A 27,311-nucleotide genomic window follows, 5' to 3' on the forward strand; every position below is an offset into this window, starting at 1 on the left:
ATTTGCTGAGTATAATGCAGCCACCCCAGAGTATAATGTAACCCCCCAAAGAATATAATGCAGCCCCCCATAGAGTATGATGCAATCACCCCTCATAGAATATAAATATAATACAGCCCCTCATGGAATATAATGTAGCCCCGAATAGAATAGAATGCAGCCCACCTCCCCATAGAATATAATGCAGCCCCATCAAAGAGTATGATGCAATCATCCCTCATAAAATCTAATACAGCTCTCCATAGAATATAATGCAGCCCACCTCCCCATAATATGTAATGTAGCCCCCATAGAATATAATGCAGCCCCCATAGTATGACAGCCTCCCCCATAGAATATAATATACCCCCCATAGTATATAAGACTGCCTCCCCCATAGAATAGAATATACCCCCGCAATAGTATATAACACAGCCACATAGTATATAACACGGCCTCCCCCATAGAATATAATATACCTCCCATAGTATATATCAAAGCCCGCATATAATATAGCACAACTTGCATAGTATATAGCACAGCCTGCATAATATAGCACAGCCCGCGTAGTAGTATACAGCACAGCCCGTGTAGTAGTATACAGCACAGCCCGGGTCGTAGTATATACAGCACAGCCCGCGTAGTAGTATATACAGCACAGCCCGCGTAGTAGTATACACAGGACAGCCCACACAGTGGTATATACACAGCACAGCCCACACAGTGATATATACACAACACAGCCCACACAGTGGTATATACACAGCACAGCCCACACAGTGGTATATACACAGCACACACAGTGGTATATACACAGCACAGCCCACACAGTGGTATATACACAGCACAGCCCACACAGTGGTATATGCACAGCACAGCCCACACAGTGATATATACACAGCACAGCCCACACAGTGGTATATACACAGCACAGCCCACACAGTGGTATATACAGCACAACCCACATCTCATCCCCCGATAATGGCTCCACAGTCCATTAAAAAAAAAAAAACAACACTCTCCTCACCTTTCCTCTTGCCCTCGCTGCTCCTGTCTCCTGTCTCGCCAGCTGCAGTCTGCCCGGGACACAGCAGGTGTGCGATGATATGACGTCATCGCGCACCCGCAGTGTCAGAGGCAGAGCGGGGAATGATGGGAGAGGGAGTGTCAGCGGACGCTCTCTCCTCCATCATTGCATTGAACTATACCGGCGTCACAGACGCCGGTATAGTTGAATGCGGCAGCGGCACTGGCGGGAGTAGGGGGGAAAGAGTGCAGCGGCCCACTACTGGCACCGGCCCTTCTGGCATTTGCCAGAAGTGCCCGATGGCCAGTCCGGCCCTGGTCACCACCAACACACTTCCCTCCTTTTGAACTGCAGCATTTCTCGGACCCACATCCGCTGCAAAACTGCAGATATTTTTTACATCTCAATGAAAGTCAAAGGCCAGAGTCACACTACAGCGAGATACGGCCGAGTCTCGCAGGTTAAAACAAGCTCTGGCACCGGCACTCCGGAGCGGAGCGTGCGGCTCCATGTATTGCTATGCGGCCGCACACTCCGCCCCAAAGTGTTGGTGCCAGAGCTTGGTTTTAACCTGCGAGACTCGGCCGTATCTCGCTGTTTGTGATCCCGGCCTAAGGGAGCAGAAACGCTGCAGTTCGGCACAAAAGAAGTGACATGCGGAGAAAAAAAAAAGCTGCGTTTCGGTGCGGCCTTTTCCGCAGCATGTGCACAACAAGTCTGCGGCTCCGATAGACTTACATTGGTTGTGCAATGTATATATCTCTTCCTCTATATCAAATTCCCTCATCATTGTGAAAGCTCTTGCAAGTGGGTTAATTGCTTTCATTTTCTCTCCAAGAGATGATAGCAGTGCTGGGAGGCACTTTTTATTTGTTTGACTTCCTGTACTTAATGCTTCTTCACTGTCTAAGATATAAATCTGGGCAAACTTGGCAGTACTACCCACAGCGGGATGCAGTGGGGGCAGTTCTGTGGTAAATTTGTCCATGAATACGAAAACAGTATGGACCATGCCCAGGAGATGGCGCTACTTGTGGTCCCATTGATGCTAAAGCAAGCGAGCTATTGTATTGCCTTATATCTACTATATAATTGTCTAAGGGTCTGTCTGTCTTACTGTCTGTCTCAGAAATCCCAAGTCACTGATTGGTCGTGGCCGTTTTGCCGCAACCAATCAGCAACGGGCACAGTCCGGCGGAGAAATGGCCACTCCCTACTCCCCTGCAGTCAGTGCCCGCTCTATAATCTCCTCACAAAGGGTTAATGGCAGCGTTAACGGACTGCATTGTGCCGCGGTGTAACGCACTCTGTTAACGCTGCTATTAACCCCGTGTGACCAACTTTTTACTATTGATGCTGCCTATGCAGCATCAATAGTAAAAAGATCTAATGTTAAAAATAATAAAAAAAAAAAAAAATCATTATATACTTACCTTCCGTTGGCCCTCCGGATCCAGCCGAGGCCTTTCCCGCTTCTCGCGACGCTCCAGTGACTGGTTCATGCATTGCGGTCTCACGAAATGATGACGTAGCGGTCTCGCGAGACCGCTACCTCATCATCTCGCGAGACAGCAATGCACTCTTGGGACAGGAGTGTCACGAGGAGCATCAGTAAACGCTTTGGCTGGATCCGGGGGGCCGACAGAAGGTGAGGATAAAACTATTTTTTATTTTAATTCTTTTTTTAACAGGGATATGGTGCCCACATTGCTATATACTACGTGGACTGTGTTATATACTACATTTCTGTGCTATATACTATGTGGGCTGTGCTATATACTATGTGGCTGTGGTATATATTAAGTGGCTGGGCAATATACTACATCGCTGTGCTCTATACTATGTGGTCTGTTATATACTGCATGGGCTGTGTTATATACTTCGTCTCTCTGCTATATTCCACGTGGTTGTGCAATATATTACGTGGCTGTGCTATATACTACGTGGCTGTGGTATATATTACGTGGCTGGACAATATACTGCATCGCTGTGCTCTATACTACGTGGCCTGTGTTATACTACATGGGCAGTGTTATATACTACGTCTCTGTGCAATATACTACGTGGCTGGGCAATATTCTACGTGGCTGGGCAATATACTATGTGGCTGTGCTATTTACTTCTTTGGCTGTGCTATATACTATCTGGCTGTGCTATATACTACGTGGGCTGTGTTATATACTACGTGGCTGTGTTATACGCTACTTTGCTTTGCTATATTTCTCTGCTGTATCTGTGCATCATGTATGTGTTAAAGAGGGGGGCCACGCCCACAGAAGCAGGATGTCCTGACATCAGAACAGGAGGAGCCCTTAAAGGGACCACACTTCTAATTTTGTCCATTATCTAGAAAATGCAGTTTGAGAAAGACCCGAGGCAGGGTCGAAACGTTACTACTCCGTTTATGCTTCCTGCTGTGTGTGTATATATATTTGTCTCAACACATGTGAATAAATACATCACAATTTTGCAAAGATATACCATAAGAGTGCGGCTGGTTTTCTTATATGAAAGAGGGGGGGCCCACCGAGACTCTTTCGTCCGAGGCCCTCAAAAACCTGGAGCCGGCCCTGGCTTCACTGATTGGTCACGCCCGGCCACGAACAATAAGCTACAGTCGCAGTCTGCCCGCGAATTGGCGCAGAATTTGAACCACGCTTCCCTAATTGGTCACGGCTGGCCAGACGAATCCTGTGTGTACATTGCATTATTCTGAAAACTTCATAAATAAACTACATACGTATTCTAGAATACCCACTGCATTAGAATCGGCCACCATCTAGTTAGCCATAAAGTTATTGGAGCACTGATGCTCTCTTTTCATCAACTTGACTAATTGATTATCCATACAAATGGGACGTAATTAGATGTGCTCTCTTGCTGCGCCATTTCATCTTTGAAATTTTTAGATTGGCAGAACTGACATCGAAATGTCAGTTTGCCAGCATAGTGCTCTTCAATACGTGTCTCATCAATTTGATTGAGAAGTCCTCTAGCGGCAAATGTAATGTGCTGTTGTCGAGTGGCTCTTGCATTTTGGTCACGTATTCTATCTTCTCTTTTTTATGAAATATGTGTATCACTTTGTGCATTGCGTGTTGCTCTTTGTCATGCAGCATTAGATGCTCTACGTGGTTCATTTACTTCATTCGTTTCTCTTGCTCTGGCCGCCCTCTGTTGGGCTGCATCAGCAGTTCTTCGACAAATTTGTTTGTCTTCTGTTTCATTAAGACGTAGGTTACGTATCCGTATGTGATTCGCTTCTCTACGTGCAGCAGCGCTCTCAATTTGATCCATCTTTGCAATGTAGCCTCACACTGTTGCCTTAGTGTTGCCTGAGTGTTGCAAAAAAGGCTTATGCCTTAACTCGATACCAGGGAGAGCGCCTCTCCTTAGGTATCCATGGTTATGCCCAGGCAGTTAGCTGCTAGTACTAGTAAGGCTATGTTCACATTTGCGCCTTGGGGCGCAGCGTCGTCGACGCATACCAACGCATGCGTCATGCACCCTGTTATGAACTGGTGGTTTAGATACACAATGGACCTGGTGGTTAAGAGCACACAAAGTGACCTGATAGTTACTAATAACATAGGACGAGCTCTGAGACGTGGGAACTCTGCTGACCGCAATCCCTAATCCTATCACACCACATTAGAAGTAGCCGTGGAGCGCTCCTGACCAGACCTAGGCGCCTCGGCACAGCCTAAGAAACTAGCTAGCCCTGAAGATAGAAAAATAAGCCTACCTTGCCTCAGAGAAATTCACCAAAGGAAAAGGCAGCCCCCCACATATAATGACTGTGAGTAAAGATGAAAATACAAACACAGAGATGAAATAGATTTTAGCAAAGTGAGGCCCGACTTACTGAATAGACCGAGGATAGGAAAGATAGCTTTGCGGTCAGCACAAAAACCTACAAACAACCACGCAGAGGGTGCAAAAAGACCCTCCGCACCGACTAACGGTACGGAGGTGCTCCCTCTGCGTCCCAGAGCTTCCAGCAAGCAAGACAAACCAAAATAGCAAGCTGGACAGAAAAAATAGCAAACCAAGAAACACAAGCAGAACTTAGCTTATGCAGGGAAGACAGGCCACAAGAACGATCCAGGAGAGAGCAAGACCAATACTGGAACATTGACTGGAGGCCAGGAACAAAGAACTAGGTGGAGTTAAATAGAGCAGCCCCTAACGACTTAACCTCGTCACCTGAGGAAGGAAACTCAGAAGCCGCAGCCCCACTCACATCCACCAGAGGAAGCTCATGGACAGAACCAGCCGAAGTACCACTCATGACCACAGGAGGGAGCTTGACCACAGAATTCACAACAGCACCCCTTTCTGTAACATGGGGGGCGCATGGACATGCACCGGTATGCGTTATACTGCGTTTTACGACGCATGCGTCATATAGACGCACAAGACATGGCGCAGAGGACGCTACTTGTAGCATTTTCCCTGCACCGAGATTCTTGATCAAAAGGGTCTTATGACAACGCATGCGTCGCAAAACGCAGCGTCGTGTATTTGCGTTGTTGGTTGCGTCGCCGACGCTGCGCCCAACAACGCAAATGTGAACGTAGCCTAACAATGGATACCTAAGTTACTGTTCAGCTGTGGATGACTCATTGTGTACAGACACACGGACACATCCAAATTGGGTATATTGATATGTAAAAAAATAAGGGATATGAAATGGTTTACTGTATGTAAACCATGTCTCACATCCTGTCGGGTTTGATAAGGAGATAGCAAAAGCCGGCAATTGAATTACCGGCTTTTCTGCTATTTAGCTCTGTAATATATAATATGTGTGTCAATGGCATATATGTATATATATATATATATATATATATACCTATTCTATGTGTACACATTTATTTTACCTATTCTATTCTAACCTGTCAGTGTGATTTTTCTGTACACCGCACTGAATTGCCGGCTTTTCTATAGAACACCGGTGCGTATTTCTCGCAAGTCACACATATGGTCCGTGTGTAATCCATTTTTCTCGCCCCCATAGACTTTCGTTGGTGGATTTTTTGCGCAATAAGCTGACAAACGCAGCATGCTACGATTTTCTCAGCCCGTAAAATACGACCGAGAAATATACGGTAGTTAGGAGCTGCCCCATATAGAATCATTGGTCCGTGTGCAATGCGTTGTTTTTGCGCCTCTCATACGTCCGTATTCCTCTCTTGTGTGACCCCGGCCTAAGGCTGTAGCGCCACCCAGAATTGTAAAATCTCCGGGGTTCTTGGTTATCGGGTGTAGCTGAGACCCTGGAGAACATGATCAGGGCCAGATTTTCCGGTGTCTGATAACGTGATCGCCTTTATTCAGTGAATAACGGAGATCACAAACAAAAAATGAAACGTGTGCAGATTGTTTCAATAAATTCTCTCTTCTGACATGATATACCATATTTTTCGCTTTGTAAGACGCTCCGGATTATAAGTCGCACCCCAAATTTTGAGTAGAAAAATAGGAAAACTTTTTTTTAATTGGTGGTGCTGCTTATAATCCATGTGTCTTATTGATAACTGGTGTGGTGGCTGCGGTGAAGCGGTGAAGCAGGGTCCCAGGGTCGCCGCTGGAGAAGGCTTGAGTGGAGCATTGCTGCAGGCTGGGATGAGGGTGTGTGCAGGTGTCCTGTGCTGCGAGGGGGGGGGCTCCTGTGCTGCAGGGGTGTCTCCGATGCTGCAGGGTGTTTCCGGTTCTGCGGTGGGCTCTGCCGACATTTTGTGAAATGCCAGAGCCCCCCAGCAGTTCGTCCATGCTTTCCTGTACGGTGGATTTCGGGAAAATAGCCGCCGGGAGGCGGCGCATGCGAAGATGGAGATCTTAGGACCAAGATCTTGAGAGATGAGATTTCAGTGGTCAAATCTCATCTCCCGAGATCTTAGTGCCGAGATCTCTATCTGCGCATGCGCCGCCTCCCGGCGGCCATTTTCCCGTAGTCCGTCGCACAGGAAAGCATGAACGAACTGCCGGGGGGCTCTGGCCTTTTACAAAATGTCGGCAGAGCCCACCGGAGACTCCAGCATCACCCTGGGCAGCAGCAGACACCCGCAGCGGCGGACACCCCCTCATCCCAGCCTGCAACGGTAATGGTATGCGGTATATCCGCTTTGTAAGACACAATTTTCCCACAAATTTGGGGGAAATAAAGTGCGTCTTACAAAGCGAGAAATGCGGTACATATCAGAGGAGAGAGAAATGATGTCCCCCGGTACCTCCACCAGGTACCATGTAGTCTTCCTGGAAAATAAAATGGAGATTTGCCAGCCGCTACTTGGCAGCAATAAAAAAAACAAACTCTGATTTACAATTCATTTCACTCTCCACTGATATGATTCAGCATATCAAAGGAGAACGAAATGGGGTCCCCCTAGCCCCTCCAAAACCTCCACTATCTTCGGGCCCTCCTCCTCTGTTCCCCAACCCTCTGTTTCATCTTCCTTTATGAAAATGGTAGGCACATTCACAGTGTGCCCGCCATGATCTGCCGTTCAATTCTCAGCAACAATAAGACATTTTTCCTATTGGTTCCTTTTGATCACTGTGATAGGCCATATCACAGTCATCAAAATAAAAGAAATAGTAAATCAAATCCCCCTTTGTCACACCCTTAGCTAAATAAAAATTATTTAAAAAAATTCTATTTTTTCCATTCTTTGCACTTGGGCTTGGGGTTAGGGTTGTGGATAGGGCTGTGTTAGGGTGTGTTAGGGTTAGGGCTGTGATAGCCCCACGATATTTAATACATACTCCAGCATCCGATGCAAGCTTGAGTAGCGAGCACTTGCGCTCAACACTAATGATGACATATTTAGTATGACATCCTAATGTTATCAAATTTTGTGTCGTACCTGTGGTTAAAAATGGTCACTATACCCCTGGATAAAATACTTGAGGGGTGTGGTTTCCAAAATGGTGTCGCTTGTAGGGGGGTGGTTTCCACTGTTTAGGCACATGAGTATTATAGTGTCAGCTAATAATTCCTGCAAATTTTAAATTGAAAAAGTCAAATGATGCTCATTCACTTCCGAGCCCTGCTACGTGCCCAAGCAGTAGATTTCCCCCACAAATAAGGTATTGTCGTATTCAGGAGAAATTGCGCAACAAATTTTATGGTCCATTTTTTCCTGTTACCCTTGTGAAAATAAAAAAGTTTGGGTCTAAAGTAAAATTTTTGTGAAAAAAAAATTAAATGTTAATTTTTTCCTTCCACATTGCTTCTGTTCCTGTGAAGCACCTAAGGCTATATTCACACTTTGCGGATTTTGCTGCGGATCCGCAGTTGATTTGACCGCTGCGGATTTGCAGCAGTTTCCCATGAGTTTACAGTACAATGTAAACCTATGGGAAACAAAATCCGCAGTGCACATGCTGCGGAAAAAACCGCACGGAAACGCTGCGGTTTACATTTCGCAGCATGTCACTTCTTTTCTGCGGATTTTCACCTGCTCCAATAGGAAACTGCAGATGAAAATCCGCAGAAGAAACCGCAGTAAAAACCGCGATAAATCCGCAGTAAAAACCGCAACGGGTTTTCACTGCGGATTTTGGAGTTCCACTGCGGAAAAATCCGCAGTGGAATCTGCAAAGTGTGCACATAGCCTAAAGGGTTAATAAACTTCTTGAAAGTGGTTTTGAGCACCTTGAGGGGTGCAGTTTTTAGAATGGTGTCACTTTTAGGTATCTTCTATCATATAGACCCCTCAAAGACACTTTAAATGTGATGCGGTCCCTAAAAAAAATAGTTTTGTAATTTTAGTTGGAAAAATGAGAAATCACTGGTCAACTTTTAATCCCTATAACGTCCTAACAATAAAAAAAAATTGGTTCCAAAATTGTGCTGATGTAAAGTAGACATGTGGGTAATGTTATTTCTTAACTAATTTGTGTGACATGACTCTCTGATTTAAGGGCATTAGAATTAAAAGTTTGAAAATTGTGAAGTTTCATGAAATTTCTGTTTTTTTCACCAATAAACATAAGTCCTATTGAATAGATTTTCCCGCTATCCTGAAGTACAGTATGTAACGAAAAAACAAACTCCGAATCAGTGGGATCCGTTAAAGCGCTCCAGAGCTATAACCTCATAAAATGACAGTGGTCAGAATTGTGAACTTTGTCTTGGTCATTAAGAAAAATATTGGCTCGGGCCTTAAGGGGTTAAAATTGAAAATTAAAGAAAACTATATGTGATATTTGCGCTAAGTTCACCTATATGAAGCCATAAATAGTTAAAATACTAGGAAATGTCATAAACAAGGTTCCCCATACAGGACTGTGATTAACAAGATGTGTTTTACCTTAATATCAAAGAAAAGGAAATCTGTGTCCAGTGCTGACATGTGGAAAGGTCCTTCACTCATGTGCTGAAAGGTTGGTATCTGAAGCCTTCTCTGAATTTCTGTTCCGGAAATATCCAATATGTTGCAGAGCAAATAGTAGTAGAGGAGACGCTGTCCCGGCCGGTGACTAGCGTGCTCCCCCAGAGCTTGGTAACTGCCGTGCACAGGCAGTGGCGGCCACTAGTATAGAGCTGAAGCCGACAAGGTGCAGGACCTTGTGTGACGTCACAGTCACGTGATGTGTACACGTGACCAGCTGCGGAGCTACGGAGCTACGAATAGCACACAGGACCAAATAATCCTACGCGTTTCAGAGTCACTGACTCCTTCATCAGGGAATGACTCCTGATGAAGGAGTCAGTGACTCTGAAACGCGTAGGATTATTTGGTCCTGTGTGCTATTCGTAGCTCCGCAGCTCCGCAGCTTTGCAGCTGGTCACGTGTACACATCACGTGACTGTGATGTCACACAAGGTCCTGCACCTTGTCGGCTTCAGCTCTATACTAGCGGCCGCCACTGCCTGTGCACGGCAGTTACCAAGCTCTGGGGGAGCACGCTAGTCACCGGCCGGGACAGCGTCTCCTTTACAACTATTTGCTCTGCAACATATTGGATATTTCCGGAACAGAAATTCAGAGAAGGCTTCAGATACCAACCTTTCAGCACATGAGTGAAGGACCTTTCCACATGTCAGCACTGGACACAGATTTCCTTTTCTTTGATATTAAGGTAAACACATCTTGTTAATCACAGTCCTGTATGGGGAACCTTGTTTATGACATTTCCTAGTATTTTAACTATTTATGGCTTCATATAGGTGAACTTAGCGCAAATATCACATATAGTTTTCTTTGATTAACCACTTCTGGGACGATTGGGAGTGATTTCGTCCATATATTTGCTGCTTATTCACCTGAAGCAACTAAGCAGCGCCTTATGGTTCATTTTTAGACATAAAATTGAAAATTGTAGGCCTGTGTTGATGTTAGGATGCCACCAGTGGAGAGCTTTGACTGGTGTAAAGAAAATCTGCTGAAGGATGGAAGTGGGGAGTAGAAATATAGTGTGTGGCTATTCACCTCTTGCCTAATTTGGCTAATGGCATTGAAAAATGACACTGATAGTAGATGCCCAAGCTTTGTGCGCTGATGCCCCCAGCCCTGTTTATGAGCTGTGGTAATTGAATATGTGGTCAATACCTCCTATCACAAGCTGTCATCATAATAATTTTTTATACCATCAATAGTCAAACATGGTCAAAAGCAAGACTAAGCACTAGAACTATGATGTCTTGATCTTTCTCTCACAGTAGAATGGTTGTTATAAATTTCCTTATCATACCTACACTTTCCTGACCGTTTCCTTTCAGTTGACAGTAAAATTCTGGTGTTTTCTCAACAACTTTAAGTATAAATGTCAATATTAATCACTTTATTTTATATTTGTTTACTGTATGTACGTAATGCGCGATATAGATTTGAAGCCGCTATTGACATTCCTTCAGTCTTAAAGTTTTGTATTTCTTCTAGGAGTAACACTGCCTCAAGTTCAGTAGCTGTGAAAGTCGGACCCAAAAATCATCCTTCAGCACTTGAACCTGCTCCGTCAAATGTAATGGAAGGTACAATACTCGAAAATCTATTCAATGTTTTCATATTAAACAGTTTTATGAATGATGAGTTTGAGTGGGATAGAACTGTTTACATTTTATTAACACCTTCATGACCCAGGGTATTTTCAGGTTTTTGTTTTTCACTCCCCTCCTTCCCAGACCCATAACTTTTTTATTTTTCCATCAATATGGCCATGTGAGGGCTTATTTTTTGAGGGACAAGTTGTATTTTTGAACGACATCATTGGTTTTGCCATGTCTCCTACAAGAAAACAGGAAAAAAATTCCAAGTGCGTGAAATTGCAAAAAAAATTCTATCCCACACTGGTTTTTTGTTTGACTTTTTTACTAGGTTCACTAAATGCTAAAACTGAACTGCCATTATGATTCTCCAGGTCATTACTAGTTCATAGACACCAAACATGTCTAGGCTCTTTTTTATCTAAGTGGTAAAAAAAATTCCAAACGATGCTTCAAAAAATAAAAAAAATAAAAAATTTTAAATTGCGCAATTTTCCGATACCCGTAGCGTCTCCATTTTTATGTGATCTCGGGTTGGGTGAGGGCTTATTTTTTGCGGGCCGAGCTGACAATTTTAGTGATACCATTTTGTTGCAGATACGTTCTTCTTTTGATCCCCCGTTATTGCATTATATTGCAATGTCGCGGTGACCAAACAAACGTAATTCTGGCGTTTCAAATCTTTTTCTCACTGCGCTGTTTAGCGATCAGGTTAATCCTTTTTTTTTTTATTGATAGATCGGGCGATTCTGAACGCGGCGATACCAAATGTGTATATTTGATTTTTTTTTTATTTTAATTTGAATGGAGCGAAAGGGGGTGATTTAGACTTTTACATTTTTTTTTACTTTTTTCATATTTTTTAAAACATTTTTTTTTTACTTTTGCCATGCTTCAATAGCCTCCATGGGAGGCTAGAAACTGGCACAACTCGATCGCCTCTGCTACATAGGAGTGATGTGTAAATCGCTCATATGTAGTAGAATTGCTGCATTACTATGAGCGCCAACCACAGCAATCCAGCATCAACAACCATACAGGTCTCAAGAAGACCTTTGGTTGTCATGCCAAGGCATCGCTAACCCCCAGATCACGTAACAAGGGTCAGCGATTCGCTCATTTCCGGCCCGATGGCCTGGAGCGCTAGTTAAATGCCGCTATCAGCGATTGACAGCGGCATTTAACTAGTTAATAGCAGCGGATGAATCGCTATTCCACCCGCCGCTTTTGTGGGCACATGTCAAATGTTCAAAACAGCTGACATGTCCCGGCTTTGATGCGGGCTCACCGCCGGAGCCCACATCAAAGCAGGGGAGCTGACCTCAGACGTACTATCCCGTCTGAGGTCAGAAAGGGGTTAAGCCATTTGTGACCGGACAATTTTTCATTTTTAGCTTTTGATTTTCCTCTCATTGTTACAAGATAATAACTTTTTCATTACCGTGAAAAATAGCCGTATCAGGGCTAATTTTTGCAGGATGAGTTGTAGTTTTGAATTATATCATTCATTTTACCTTATAACTTACTGAAAAAATTGCAAAAAAAATCCAAGTGAATTGAAATGGTGGAAAAATGCAATTCCACCATTGTTATTCAGGTTTTGTCTTTTATAGAATTGATTGTACTTTAAGTGACTTTGCAACATGACTCATCAGGTCACTACAGTTACGGCCTTATCACACTTGTGTATACAGAACAGACCAAAAGTTTGGACACACCTTCTCATTTAAAGATTTTTCTGTATTTTTATGACTATGAAAATTGTACATTCACACCGAAGGCATCAAAAGTATGAATTAACACATGTGGAATTATATACTTAACAAAAAAGTGTGAAACAACTGAAATTATGTCTTATATTTTAGCTTCTTCAAAGTAGCCACCTTTTGCTTTGATGACTGCTTTGCACACTCTTGGCATTTTCTTGATGCGCTTCAAGAGGTAGTCATACCGCGGCCCGTTACCGCTGCCATTAACCCTGTGTGAGCGGTGACTGGAGGGGATTATGGAGCGGGCGCCGGGCAGTGAGTGCAGGGGAGTAGGGGAGGGACTATTTGGACTGTGCCCGTCTCTGATTGGTCGCGGCAGCCATGACAGGCAGCTGCCGAGACCAATCCGCGACGTGGGATTTCCGTTACGGGAGTTGAGGACAGACAGATGGAAGTACCCCTTAGACAATTATATATATAGATGATTATTATTATTATTATTATTATTATTGTTATTATTAGAGTCTGCCGGCTACAGTGGCCTGCTCAGAAGTCAACGACATTTAAGTAAATACATTTTTTCATTCCTGTCATGCCACTTTGCATTCATTCCTTAACATCACCTGAAAGGTTAGCAAACTGCCTGACAGCAGTTTTCAGTATGTCAGGGGGTGCTGTTTTTAGGCTATATGCACACGTTGCAGATTTGACTGTGGAATATTCTGTGCAGATTCTGGCAGAAAATGCAGGTCAGAATCTGCGCCTTTTTTTGGTATATGCACACGCTGCAGATTTTTGTGCGGATTTCTTCCTTTTTTACCCCTGCAGATTTCTATTATGGAATTGGTGCAGAAACACAGCAGATCTGCAAAAAGAATTGACATGGTCCTTTTTTGAATCTGCTGCGTTTTCGGTGCAGATTTTTCCGCACAATTAGCACAGCATTTTTTTTGCCATTAATTTACATTGTACTGTAAATCACTTGTGGATTTGCAGCATTTCTGCTCGGAAAAAAAAGATGCAGATCTGCAGGAAATCTGCAATGTGTGCACATACCCTAAAATGGTATCCCTTTCGGAGGTTTTCCAATATCTAGGACCTCAAAAGACACTTCAAACCTGACTAGGTCCTTAAAAAAAAAAATAAGTTTTGTAAATTTCCTTGAAAAAATGAAAAATTACTGCTACAATTTTAAAGCTCCTAAAAGGCTAACAAAATAAAATAACATTTTACATATGGTGCTGATGTAAAACCGACATGTGTGAAATGTTATTTATGAATGTTTTTGTGTGGTATGACTATCTGGATTAAAGGCATAATCATTCAAAGTTTGAAAATTACACAATTTTTTTACATTTCTGTCAAATTTATGATATTTTTTATAAATAAACACAAAACATATAGACATCAATTTACCATTCACAAAAAGTACAACATGTCACGAAAAATACAATCTCAAAATCATTCGGATCTGTTGAAGCATTCCAGAGTTATTACTACATAAAAGGGACACTGGTCAGATTTCAAAAGTTTGGCCCCATTACTAAGGGGATATACTGCAATCCCACTTTATTGCAGTATATAGTCTAAATTGTGGTCTGCTTTTAAGCTCAGCCCATAGATGAGCTTCAAAAGAGTACAAAGATGGCGGCGATACAGGCCGTAAGCAGGATCCAGGGTGCCATGGTAACCCATCGGTTCCCCACCGATCGTAGGCCAATAAGCGCCAGTGAGCAAACACCTGTAATCTCATTATTTAAATGACGTTGTGTGTGATTGCCAGCTGTGTGTTACAGCCTGGCATTTGACCTATATGAAGCTCTCTTGAACCCACTCGATACACTTGTAACGGGTACATGTTCATGACTCCATTATTAGAAAGAGACTGGGAAAAAATGTCCTGCATGGCAGAGTTCCATGATGAAAACCACTGCTGAGCAATAAGAACATAAAGGCTAACATCTGGCGTAGAAGTAAAACAGCATTTCAGACAAGGAACATTATTACAACAGTAAAATATAGTTTGGATAGTGTGATGGTCTGGGGCTCTTTTGCTGCTTCAGGACCTATAAGACTTGCTCTGTTATGGAACCATGAATTCTGCTGTCTGTCAAAAAAATCCTGAAGGAGAATGTCCTGCCATCTGTTTGTGACCTCAAGCTGAAGCGCACTTGGGTTATGCAGCAGGACAATGATACAAAACACATCCGCAAGTACATCTCTGAATGGCTTAAGAAAAATAAAATTAAGACTTTGGAGTGGCCTAGTCAAAGTCCTGACCTTAATCCGATTGAGATGCTGTGCCATGACCTTAAAAAGGCAGGTCATACTCGGAAACCCTCCAATGAGGCTGAATTAAAACAATTCTGCAAAGATGAGTGGGCCAGAGTTGCTTCAGAATTGTTGTTTTTGTAAGCCTTGTAATAGAGTCATTGCCAGTTATGGCAAATTCTTGATTGCAGTTGTCACTGCTAAGGGTGGCCCAACTTAGTTATTAGGGTTAGGGGGCAAGCACTTTTTCACACAGTGCCCTGTAGGTTTGGATTTTTTTTTTCCTTAATTTATTATCCTTTATTTATAAACTGCATTTGTGTTTACTTGTGTTATCTTTGTCTAATATTTACATTTAAACCTACAAGGTTCACATTGTGGCTAATGTGAACATGTGTTTAACCTCTGCATGTGTACCAACTCAAGTTAAGCTCAATTGTTGTGTTTTTTCCTTAATATTTACATTTGTTTTGTGGTCTGAGCCATTTAAGTGTGACAAACATGCAATAGAATAGGAAATCAGGAAGGGGCAAACACTTTTTAACAGTACTGTACATACACTATTCCTCCCCATTTCCCTTGGAGGAGGGGACAGATGAGGGCTGATGCAGGAGTAGAGCAAGACTCTGTCACGGGTGTGTCAGATGTTAGACAGTCACTCTGCATCTGGCTTCAGAAGGTCTTTGCGTTTAGCATAGGCACCTTCTTAATCCTTCTGACTTTTGAACCCAGAGGCAACCTCCCTTTGGCTCTAATTGACATACCTTGACCTGGGTGTTTATAGGCTCTCAGTCTGCTTCAGGGAGTTGATGATGATATTCACATTTTCCCTTGTGAAGGCTTGGAGCTACAGCAGTTGGCTTACTTTCTATCTGTTGATGTTGGATGATGTTTGGTGTTAAGTCTCTGAGTCTGCTCAAGCTAAGTTGCTTCCCCCTTGTTTGTCTCCCTTCTTCTCTTTAGTGTACAGTGGAGACTGACCAGTGCTCATCTCCCATTCTCTATTCAAGGCCTAGCTCTTGGGATATACAGGGCTTAGGTTCCTGCTCGACGATTGGTGTAGAACCAATATAGGGACGGTAGGGAAGAAAGGGTGCTATTAGATATGCCTAGGGGCCTCCACTCCCTCTTTCCCCAGTGTTTGGGCTTCCTGTTATGATCAGGTGACCTTGGAGCAGCATGAAAACTTTCACTGGAGTAGGTGGTAACTATACTGACCGCAAACCCTGATCTTATCACCGCAACTAGAAGTAGCCGTGGGGTGTGCCTAACAAAACCTAGACACCTCGACACAGCCGGAGGACTAAATACCCCTATTGATGGAAATAGGAATTCTACCTTGCCTCAGAGCAGAACCCCAAAGAATAGGCAGCCCCCCACAAATAATGACTGTGAGTAGTAGAGGAAAAGACACACGCAGGCAGGAAACAGGATTTAGCAAAAGAGGCCACACTAGCTAAAATAGGAAAGGATAGGACAGGATACTAAGCGGTCAGTATTAAAATCCTTCCAAAAATATCCACAGCAGAAAATACAAAAATTCCACCATCTAACTAAAGATGTGGAGCGTATATCTGCAACTCCAGAGAATCCAACAAGACTGAGAAAACACTGACACAGTCTAAGCTGGACAAGAGAAAACAAATGAATAGCACAGAAAATAAGCACACTGCATGTGTGCCACAGAAAAAGAAACAGACACTTATCTTTGCTGAATTGGCCAATAATAAAAAAGAGAAAACATACCAGCGCCTATAATCAGTAAAAATAATCATAAATCGTAGAACTCAGGCACTAAATAGGACTTATAGTGGACAGACTGCAATTCAGAATAACATCAAAAACCACAAGAACAAAAGCAGTCAGAAAGTCCAGTTATATGCAAAATATCAAAAATCTTTATTAGAAATATAGGTGAACAGACAGCAGGGAATGGATTCCCCATGATAGCCTCAACACATATAGAAAGGGCACAGATAGGTGTGCAACAGAGTATCCGATGCAAGGTATAATATACCACCCATTAAGGACACATATAACAGTCAAGTGACATGAATCACCATGAAGCATAGATACTTGGATGGTACATACCCGTAGCTGGAAATAATGGTCACTGCGCACTCCCTATCGCGCCCACCCCACTCCGCGATAGGGAGTGCGCAGTGACCATTATTTCCAGCTACGGGTATGTACCATCCAAGTATCTATGCTTCATTGTGATTCATGTCACTTGACTGTTATATGTGTCCTTAATGGGTGGTATATTATACCTTGCATCGGATACTCTGTTGCACACCTATCTGTGCCCTTTCTATATGTGTTGAGGCTATCATGGGGAATCCATTCCCTGCTGTCTGTTCACCTATATTTCTAATAAAGATTTTTGATATTTTGCATATAACTGGACTTTCTGACTGCTTTTGTTCTTGTGGTTTTTGATCTTTGCTGAATTGGCAGCTAAGCAGGAGAAGCCAGAAAGAGATCCAACACTTAAAAAGAAACATTGACAACTGGCAAGGACTAATGAATCCTGCACACCTAAATATCCCAGTCAGAACTGCAATCAGCAGATACACCTGGCCAGGACTGCGACTCAGAGACAACTGCATTCCCACCTACAACCACTGGAGGGAGCCCAAAAGCAGAATTCACAACAGCTTCCTTCCCCTTGTGTTGCACTTAGTCTTCCCACACTGTGCGTGACAAGTACATGGCCCAGCATCAGAAGTAACATGGGGTGCAGGGGTGCCTAGGGAGCCCCTAGCATTAGATTAGATCCCCTTGCTTAGAGTTTTAAGACAACAAAATCTTGATACATGGACAGTGAAGAGAAGACCCAATGTACAGTCCAGTGCACTGGGCACCAAAATCTAATTAGTAGGAAACTTCAAATGGTGATTAAAGAAAAATAATAATTTTATATAGTGACAACATATTCCGTGGCGCTTTACAATTAAGCAGGAGACAAATAATTAAAACAATACAAAGTATTGCATAGTTTAAAAGTTACAGTAGGAGTCAGGGCTGTGCTCACAAGCTTACAATCTACATGGAAATAGGGGGGGATATTAGGTAAAAAGTGCTTGTCATCTATGGTTCATCCATCAGTATAATATCTATGACATTTCAAATCAGCTGCATGATCGGGTTATCAACCAGTATCTGTCTTAAGTACAGTTAACAAATTCTACTGGGTGCATTGAACATGATGAGACAGTTGAATAGCCAGATTCGAAGGAAAATTTAGAAAGAGGGAACAGAAAAGAGTTAGATTAGTAAAGTGAGGTGATATGTCTGACTAAAGAGATGTTTTTAAAGCATTCTTAAAAATGTGGTGGCTAGGTATTAATCAGACCGTCCGGAGGAGTGGATTCCAGAAAACTGGCGCAGCACAAGAAAAGTCTTGGAGACAGAGGTGAGAGGTTCGGATTATCGAGGATTTAGTCTTTGATCAGTTGCTGAATGGAGAACACATAGAAACTGATCAGTAGAGAGTTGCAGACGAGAATGAATAAGGGTGACAGTAAGTTTTTGCAGTTTCCAAGGTGAGAAAAGATTTGATTCTGGAGATCTTTTTAGATGCATTTAACATGAGAGAGAGATTGGATATAGAGAATAAAGGAAAGTTCTGTGTCAAATATGACCTCAAGACAGGGAGCGTTCTACTTGAGAGTTATGGTTGAGCGACGCAAGACAATTGCACTGTGGGATATATGGTAGGTAGGTCAGTAGAGGGAGGATATAGGAGAAGTTCAGTTTTTGAGAGATTGTTTCGGATAGATGGAGGACATAATGTTAGAGATAGCGGAAATACAATCTCTGGTATTTTGTACTAAAGGGAACCTGTCATGTCCTTTTTGTTTATTAACCCTGCACATTCAATGACGGACACAGCACGTCATGAGCGAGTGTCAGTTCCCACATCTTGACTTGCTATGTCATGACTTTGAACTGTCACTGCATGTAAACACAGTGTATCGTCACGTCCGGAAAAACCCAATTTATTAAAGTGTCACGCTAGTTATTCCCTTCAGTGAACGCCATTAAAAAAACATGGCAAACTATGCTCTATCTTCATAATGCTGGAAAAAGTGCAATAAAATGTGATCAAAAAGACAAATATAAACAAACATGGTACAGCTGAAAACAAGCTGCCATATAGTTCCATCAACGGTAAAATTAAAAATGTTATAGCTCTGACTAAAGCAATGCAAAAATAATTATTTTTTTCCTATAAATAAAAGTTTTTCTGTAAAATCACCAAAAGCCTTAAATACTCTATAAAATGTGGTATCGCTGTAATCGATAATCGTACTGACCCGAAGAATAAAGCTGCCTTATCAATTTTATCATAAACGGAACTGAATAAAAAATGCCGCCAAAATAAAATATCTGTCTGTACAGTGTGCCCTTAATAAATAATTGCTCCACACTGTGCTCTCTGCCCCCAAAAAGTGACCCCCACGCTGTCCCTTTTGATACATGACCTTCTCTTCTATAAAAGGTTGCCTCATCCCCCCTTATATATTATAATGCCTCCCCATCCCTCCCACCATGAACTATGGCCACCACACTGTCCTTCCTTATGAACAATAATTGTCAAACCATTCTCCCTTAACAACTATGGCTGATACACAATACGCCCTTCACATAGTACTTGCGTACTATAGTCTCCGAACCATCCCCATCCTTAATGCCACTCGCATCAATTCCCCTCTCCATACCGTGCCCCTCTATACACTGTACTCCATCCATACTATGCCCTCAATAAAAACCACTCCCCCTGTCTGTCTACAGTAAAAAAAAATCCTTATATCTTCAGCTCCACTAAGGGGTGCTTACCTTACCCTCATTTGTGGCACACATACAGCCTGTGCCCCCTACATAAAATCCACACCCCAGTTACCACGGACATACAGCTTCAACCCCCGTGTAACCCCGACATACAGCTTTTACTCCCCTGTCCCCCACACATACAACATGCAGCCCCTACATAGTCTGCACCCCCATGTCCCCCGTACATACAGCCTACACCCCTATGTCCCCGCTACAAATAGCCTGCACTCCCATGTAACCCACATATACAGCCTGCAACCCCATATACCCCTTACATATAGCCGTCACTCTCATGTCCCAACACACACATCCCCACATATATGTTTATTTATTTATTCTGCATTGCTTATATAGTGCCATCATATTCTTTATGATGGGTTAGGGTGGTGTTGGGGTTAGGGTGGTGGCTGGGATTAGTGTTAGAGGTGTGTTGGGCCTAAGGCTGTGTTAGGGTTGGAGTTAGAATTGGGGGTTTCCACGGTTTAGCTACATCAGGGGGTCTCCAAACGCGACATGGCGCCTGCCGTTGATTCCAGCCATTTTTGCGTTCAAAAGTCAAACGGCGCTCCCTCCCTTTTGAGCCTTGCCATGCGCCCAAACAGTGGCTTTCCCCCACATACGGGGTATCGGCGTACTCAGAAGAAATTGCACAACAAGTTTTGGGTAGAGAAATAAGAAAAAAAGTCAGGTCACCCCTTAGATGTCCAGGAACGAGAGCACAGAGAGTCTGTAGTACAGCAAGGTTAGTAATCGAAAAAGGAGGTAATTCAGCTCTTTGTTCCTTTAAAATCCATTATTTATTGAAGCAATACTTTGAAAGTTGTTTTGCAGCCCGTTTTTTCAGCCTCAATAGATTTCTATGGGGCCGCAAAAATGGGCCGCAATAATTTCACAGTGCGTCGTATGTGAGGGCAGTATGTACGGCTGTGAAAAAAGATCGAGCCTGCTCGATCTTTTTCATAGCTTACCGACACGACCCCATTGAAGATCAGTGGGGCTGCAAAAACAACGGAAACTTGTTTTTGCGGTGCACCGTGACTTCCGATTTTGCGGAGCACCTTTTTTTTTCCAATACTATTTCCAAAATGGCTATCCGCAAGTTTTTTGCGGTCCGTTATTGCGGCAGACCGTGACAATTGCGGTCATATGGCCTGCAATAATGGGCTGCAAAAAACCCGGTATGTGGAAAAGAAGCCTAATATACTAAATCCTGCCATGGTCAGGTGTTATGACACTACCAATTAATTAAAGCTAATTATTGAGAATTATTTTTCACCTGTTCAAACGGCATCAATTCCATTAGCCGGATTTAAGTATATGAGTAAAAGATTAAAACAAATCAACATAATATCCCTATAACACCAAGTGAAAACGTATAAAACCTATAACAAAGATTTAAAAAATAATAAATATAACATCGGACACTAATTAAAAAAATGAAAAAAGAAAACAATGGTATGATATATGTGGTCATAATATATATAATGATATGTCAGATCTTGTCTAATGTTCATTTCCATGGGGATTCTAGTTGTTAAGTTGTAAATCCACCAAGATTCCCTGTTCATTACTTTTCTTTGACGGTCTCCCGACCCTCCGCTAGCTGTTTAAAAGCCCTTTCTATCCCTGTTATTTTACACATAGAGATACCTTATTGTGATTAATTTCACAGTGTCTTGAGGCTGCCGAACACTTGAGGCCGGCATCACACTAGCGAGTTTTACGGACGTAAGAGCGCATAAAATAGGTCCGTAAAACACGCCTAACAAACGTCCCAATTATTCTCTATGCCCCTGCTCCTATCTGTTGTATTTTACTGATCTGTATTATACGGCGTTCTACGGCCGTAGAAAATCGCAGCATGCTGCGTTTGTCACCGTATTGCGCAAAAAATCGCCAATAAAAGTCTATGGAAGCCAGAAAAATACGGATTACACACGGACCAGCAGTGTGACTTGCGAGAAATAGGCAGCGGTGTTAGAGAGAAAAGCCGGCAATTCAGTGCGGTGTACAGTAAAATCACACTGACAGCTTACAGTAGAATAGGTAGAATAAATGTATACACATAGAATAGGTACATATATATATATATATATATATATGTCAGTGAGACACATATATGTATATATATTATTATTTCATACAGCGCTAGATAGCTTTAAAGCCGGTAATTCAATTGCCGGCTTTTGCTATCTTCTTCCTAAACCCAACATGATATAAGACATGGTTTACATACAGTAAACCATCTCATATGCCCATTTTTTTGCATATTTTACAATACTAATATTAGTAGTGTGTATGTGCAAAATTTGGCCGTTCTAGCTATTAAATTAAAGGGTTAAATGGCGGAAAAAATTGGTGTGGGCTCCCGCGCAATTTTCTCAGCCAGAGTAGTAAAGCCAGTGACTGAGGGCAGATATAAATAGCCTGGAGAGTGTCCATGGTTATTGCCCCCCCCCCCCCCCGGCTAAAAACATCTGCCCCCAGCCTGGAAGATGCGCCTATTCTGGCACTTGGCCACTCTCTTCTCATTCCCGAGTAGCGGTGGGATATGGGGTAATAAAGGGTTAATGTCACCTTGCTATTGTAAGCCAAATTAATAATGGAGAGGCGTCAATTATGACACCTATCCATTATTAATCCAATAGTAGTAAAGGGTTAAAAAAACACAAACACATTATTTACAGGTATTTTAATGAAATAAAAACAAAGGTTGTTGTAATATTTTATTCTACGCTCAATCCATCTGAAGACCCTCGCTCTGTAACAAAGAAAAAATAATAAACCAACAATATACATACCTTCCGAAGATCTGTAACGTCCCACGATGTAAATCCATCTGAAGGGGTTAAAATATTTTACAGCCAGGAGCTCTGCTAATGCAGCGGTGCTCGTGGCTGCAAAACCCCGGGGAATGAAGGTAAAGTAGGTCAATGACCTATATTTACCTTCATTTGCGGTGAGGCGCTGGTTGTCCTCATATGAACTCGAGCCTGGGAGCTTTCTAGGAAAGTTCCCACGCTCGAGGGACAACCAGCAGAGGGCACTTCACCGCAAATGGAGGTAAATATAGGTCATTGACCTACTTTACCTTCATTCCCCGGGGTTTTGCAGCCACGAGCACCGCTGCATTAGCAGAGCTCCTGCCTGTACACGGGAATGGGAAGAGAGTGGCCAAGTGCCAGAATAGGCGCATCTTCCAGATGTGCCTTTTCTGGGGTGGCTGGGGGCAGATGTTTTTAGCCGGGGGGGGGGCAATTACCGTGGACCCTCTCCAGGCTATTAATATCTGCCCTCAGTCACTGGCTTTACTACTCTGGCGGAGAAAATTGCGCGGGAGCCCACGCCAATTTTTTTCACCATTTAACCCTTTAATTTAATAGCTAGAACGGCCAAATTTTGCATATACACACTACTAACATTAGTGTGGAATATGCAAAAAAAATGGGGATATGAGATGGTTTACTTGTATGTAAACCATGTCTCATATCATGTCGGGTTTATGAAGGAGATAGCAAAAGCCGGCAATTGAATTACCGGCCTTAAAGCTATCTTGCGCTGTATGAAATATTAATATATATACATATGTGTCTACTGATATATACAGTACTATATATATATATAGACAGTATATATGTTTTTATGGTTTTTTTTTAACACATGGATCCCTTGTTTATCCGTATGTCGGTTTTGCAAGCCTGCAAGAAAAACACGCAGTACGGATGCCATACGGATTACATACAGAGGATGCCATGCGCAAAATACACTGACACACCCTGCCTACGGAGGAGCTACGGACCACTATTTTGGGGACTTTTCTGCGTATTACGGCCATAATATACAGACCGTATTGTCTTACGCCGAGTGTGACGCCGGCCTAAATGTCTTTTTGTTGGTTGCATCGGAAAGGTGGTGTCTAATCCTGACTAATGGATTTGTAGTGCAGCTTACATATTGTGCATCACAAATTAGACAAGTCAAAAGATACACTACTTGTGAAGTATTGCAATTAATATATGAGTTAATCTTATTTTTCCCAGTAACACTAGATTTAAATCCCGCGAGGTTTAACATTAAACAGGATTTAATATATCATTATTAATATTGCAAACTAAAATTTGGTTAATTATTTGTATAAATTATTTCTATGCAAGAGAAGGGGAAAGAAAAGAAAGTAAAAAAATTGATAAATTTTCTTGATTTCTTACATAGATCATCTAAATGTTATTATGATTTTCAATGGATTAATTTGGCTATAATGAATAATTACCATGCATTAAACAGATCTTCAAAGTTTCGCTTGTATAAGTAAGAACTTGATGATATATGATTGGTGGTTCTGTTCCATATGACTGCACAGGATATAAAAAGCTATTCAGTGTTAAAATAGTATGCAATGAATAAGGATTAAATTCCGAAACCCATATGCGAGATTTGCACATTTCTTCTGCCCATGTACAATGGTGCAACTTTTTAATTTTTTGATAAAGACTTCTGAATTTGATTCAACACGCGGGATAATTTTCTATTTCTACAAATGGTTTATTTGTGTGGTATCCATGGAGAAGGTGAACTGATATTTTTTTCTCTTTTAGCACAAAAATTAAAAGTTTGAAAATTGCAAAATTTTCAAAATTTTTGCCAAATTTCCGTTTTTTTTTCATAAATAAATGCAAGTCATATAGAAGAAATTTTACCACTAACATGAAGTACAATGTGTCACGAAAAAACATTCTCAGAATCAGTGGGATCCGTTGAATTATTCCAGAGCTATAACCTCATAAAGTGACACTGGTCAGAATTGGCTTGGTCATTAGGTACAAAATTGCCCGTCACAAAGGGGTTAAATACTGCACAGTTGACATTGTGGACTTTAACAAAAAAACAAAAAAAAATGCTCCAACAGAATGGTAGCATCTATCCGCAGGTAATACACTCAATCTGCGCAAGCACCGTCCACAAGTGGGTGCCATTTTGCTGGGGTCAAAGTTTTCTTTTTTTTTTAAAGACCATAATATTAACTGCACAGGTGCAGTGTTTATAATGGGAGGCACAACGATGAAGGTTCAGTGACCTGTCATTTAAGCCCAGCATGATGACGATGAAGCTAGAGCACCAAAAAAAAGACTCACAGGCACACACCGGAGCACAAGCATCTCGTTAACTTAACCCCTTAGTGACAGAGCCAATTTGGTACTTAATGACCGGGCCAATTTTTGCAATTCTGACCACTGTCACTTTATGAGGTTATAACTCTGGAACGCTTCAATGGATCCCGCTGATTCTGAGATTGTTTTTTCGTGACATATTGTACTTCATGTTAGTGGTAACATTTCTTCGATATTACTTGCGATTATTTATGAAAAAAACGGAAATATGGCGAAAATTTTTAAAATTTTGCAATTTTCAAACTTTGTATTTTTATGCCCTTAAATCAGAGAGATATGTCACGAAAAATAGTTAATAAATAACATTTCCCACATGTCTACTTTACATCAGCACAATTTTGGAAACAAAATTTTTTTTTGTTAGGGAGTTATAAGGGTTAAAAGTTGACCAGCAATTTCTCATTTTTACAACACCATTTTATTTTAGGGACCACATCTCATTTGAAGTCATTTTGAGGGGTCTATATGATAGAAAATAATGAAGTGTGACACCATTCTAAAAACTACACCCCTCAAGGTTTTCAAAACCACATTCAAGAAGTTTGTTAACCCTTTACGTGCTTCACAGGAACTGAAACAATGTGGAAGGAAAAAATGAACATTTAACTTTTTTTTGCAAACATCTTAATTCAGAACCATTTTTTTTATTTTCACAAGTGTAATAACAGAAATGTAACCATAAATTTTGTTATGCAATTTCTCCTGAATACGCCAATACCCCATATGTGGGGGTAAACCACTTTTTGGGCGCACCGCAGAACTTAGAAGTGAAGGAGCGTCGTTTGACTTTTTCAATGCAGAATTGGCTGGAATTGAGATTGGACGCCATGTCGCGTTTGGAGAGCCCCTGATGTGCCTAAACAGTAGAAATCCCACACAAGTGACCCCATTTTGGAAACTAGACCCCTTAAGGAACTTATCTAGATGTGTGGTGAGCACTTTGAACCCCCATGTGCTTCACAGTAGTTTATAATGCAGAGTCGTGAAAATAAAAAATATTTTTTTTTTCCACAAAAAAGATTTTTTAGCCCCCAAGCTTTTATTTTCACAAGGGTAACAAGAGAAATTGGACCCCAAAAGTTGTTGTCCAATTTGTCCTGAGTATGCTGGTACCCCATATGTGGGGGTAAACCACTGTTTGGGCGCACGGCAGAGCTCGGAAGGAAGGAGCGCCGTTTTGGAATGCAGACTTTGATAGAATGGTCTGCGGGCATTATGTTGCGTTTGCAGAGCCCCTGATGTACCTAACCAGTAGAAACCCTCCATAAGTGACCCCATTTTGGAAACTAGACCCCCCAAGGAACTTATCTAGATGTGTGGTGAGAACTTTGAATGCCCAAGTGCTTCACAGAAGTTTAGAATGCAGAGTCGTGAAAATAAAAAATATTTTTTTTTTCACAAAAAAAGATATTGTAGCCCCCAAGTTTTTATTTTCACAAGGGTAACAGGAGAAATTGGACCACTAAAGTTGTTGTCCAATTTATCCTGAGTATGCTGATGCCCCATATGTGGGTGTGTAAACCACTGTTTGGGCGCACGGCAGAGCTCGGAAGGGAAGGAGCGCCGTTTTGGAATGCAGACTTAGATAGAATGGTCTGTGGGAGTTATGTTGCGTTTGCAGAGCCCCTGATGTACCTAATCAGTAGTAACCCCCCACAAGTGACCCCGTTTTGGAAACTAGACCCCCAAGGAACTTATATAGATGTGTGGTGAGAACTTTGAATGCTCAAGTGCTTCACAGAAGTTTATCATGCAGAGTCATAAAAAAATATATATATATATTTTTCCACAAAAAGGATTTTGTAGCCCCCATGTTTTTATTTTCACAAGGGTAACAAGAGAAATTGGACCCCAGAAGTTGTTGTCCAATTTATCCCGAGTATGCTGATGCCAAATATGTGGGGGTAACCCACTGTTTGGGCGCACGGCAGAGCTCAGAAGGGAGGGAGCACCATTTGACTTTTTGAGCGCAAAATTGGCTGTCGTGTTTGGAGACCCCCTGATGTACCTAAACAGTGGAAACCCCCCAATTCTAGCTCCAACCCAACTCCAACACACCCCTAACCCTAATCCCAACCCGATCCATAATCCTAATCACTAACCCTAACGATAATCCCAACCCTTACCCCAAAACAACCCTAATGTCAACTCTAACCATAACCCTAATCAAAACCCTAAATCCAACACACCCCTAATCCTAATCTCAACACTAACCTCAAACCTAACCCTAATCCCAATACACCCCTAATCACAACCCTAACCTTAACCCTAATCCCAAACCTAACCCTAATCCCAAGCGTAACCCTAATGCCAACCCTAACCCTAAT

The 27,311-nt window shown here is 42.1% G+C and overlaps 1 protein-coding gene across 7 annotated transcripts in view; it reads left to right on the plus strand.

Annotated features, from left to right (window-relative positions):
- Window positions 1-27,311, plus strand: part of DCAF6 (DDB1 and CUL4 associated factor 6) — a 600,095-nt gene that overhangs the window by 353,794 nt on the left and 218,990 nt on the right. For all 7 annotated transcript variants that reach the window (XM_069756622.1, XM_069756618.1, XM_069756619.1 and 4 more), the window contains one exon: window positions 10,897-10,988. In XM_069756622.1, the coding sequence (XP_069612723.1) occupies window positions 10,897-10,988 (92 nt within the window). The remainder of the gene's footprint in view (window positions 1-10,896; window positions 10,989-27,311) is intronic.

This window comes from Ranitomeya imitator, chromosome 3, assembly GCF_032444005.1.
Source record: "Ranitomeya imitator isolate aRanImi1 chromosome 3, aRanImi1.pri, whole genome shotgun sequence".
NCBI classification, from domain to species: Eukaryota; Metazoa; Chordata; class Amphibia; order Anura; family Dendrobatidae; genus Ranitomeya; species Ranitomeya imitator.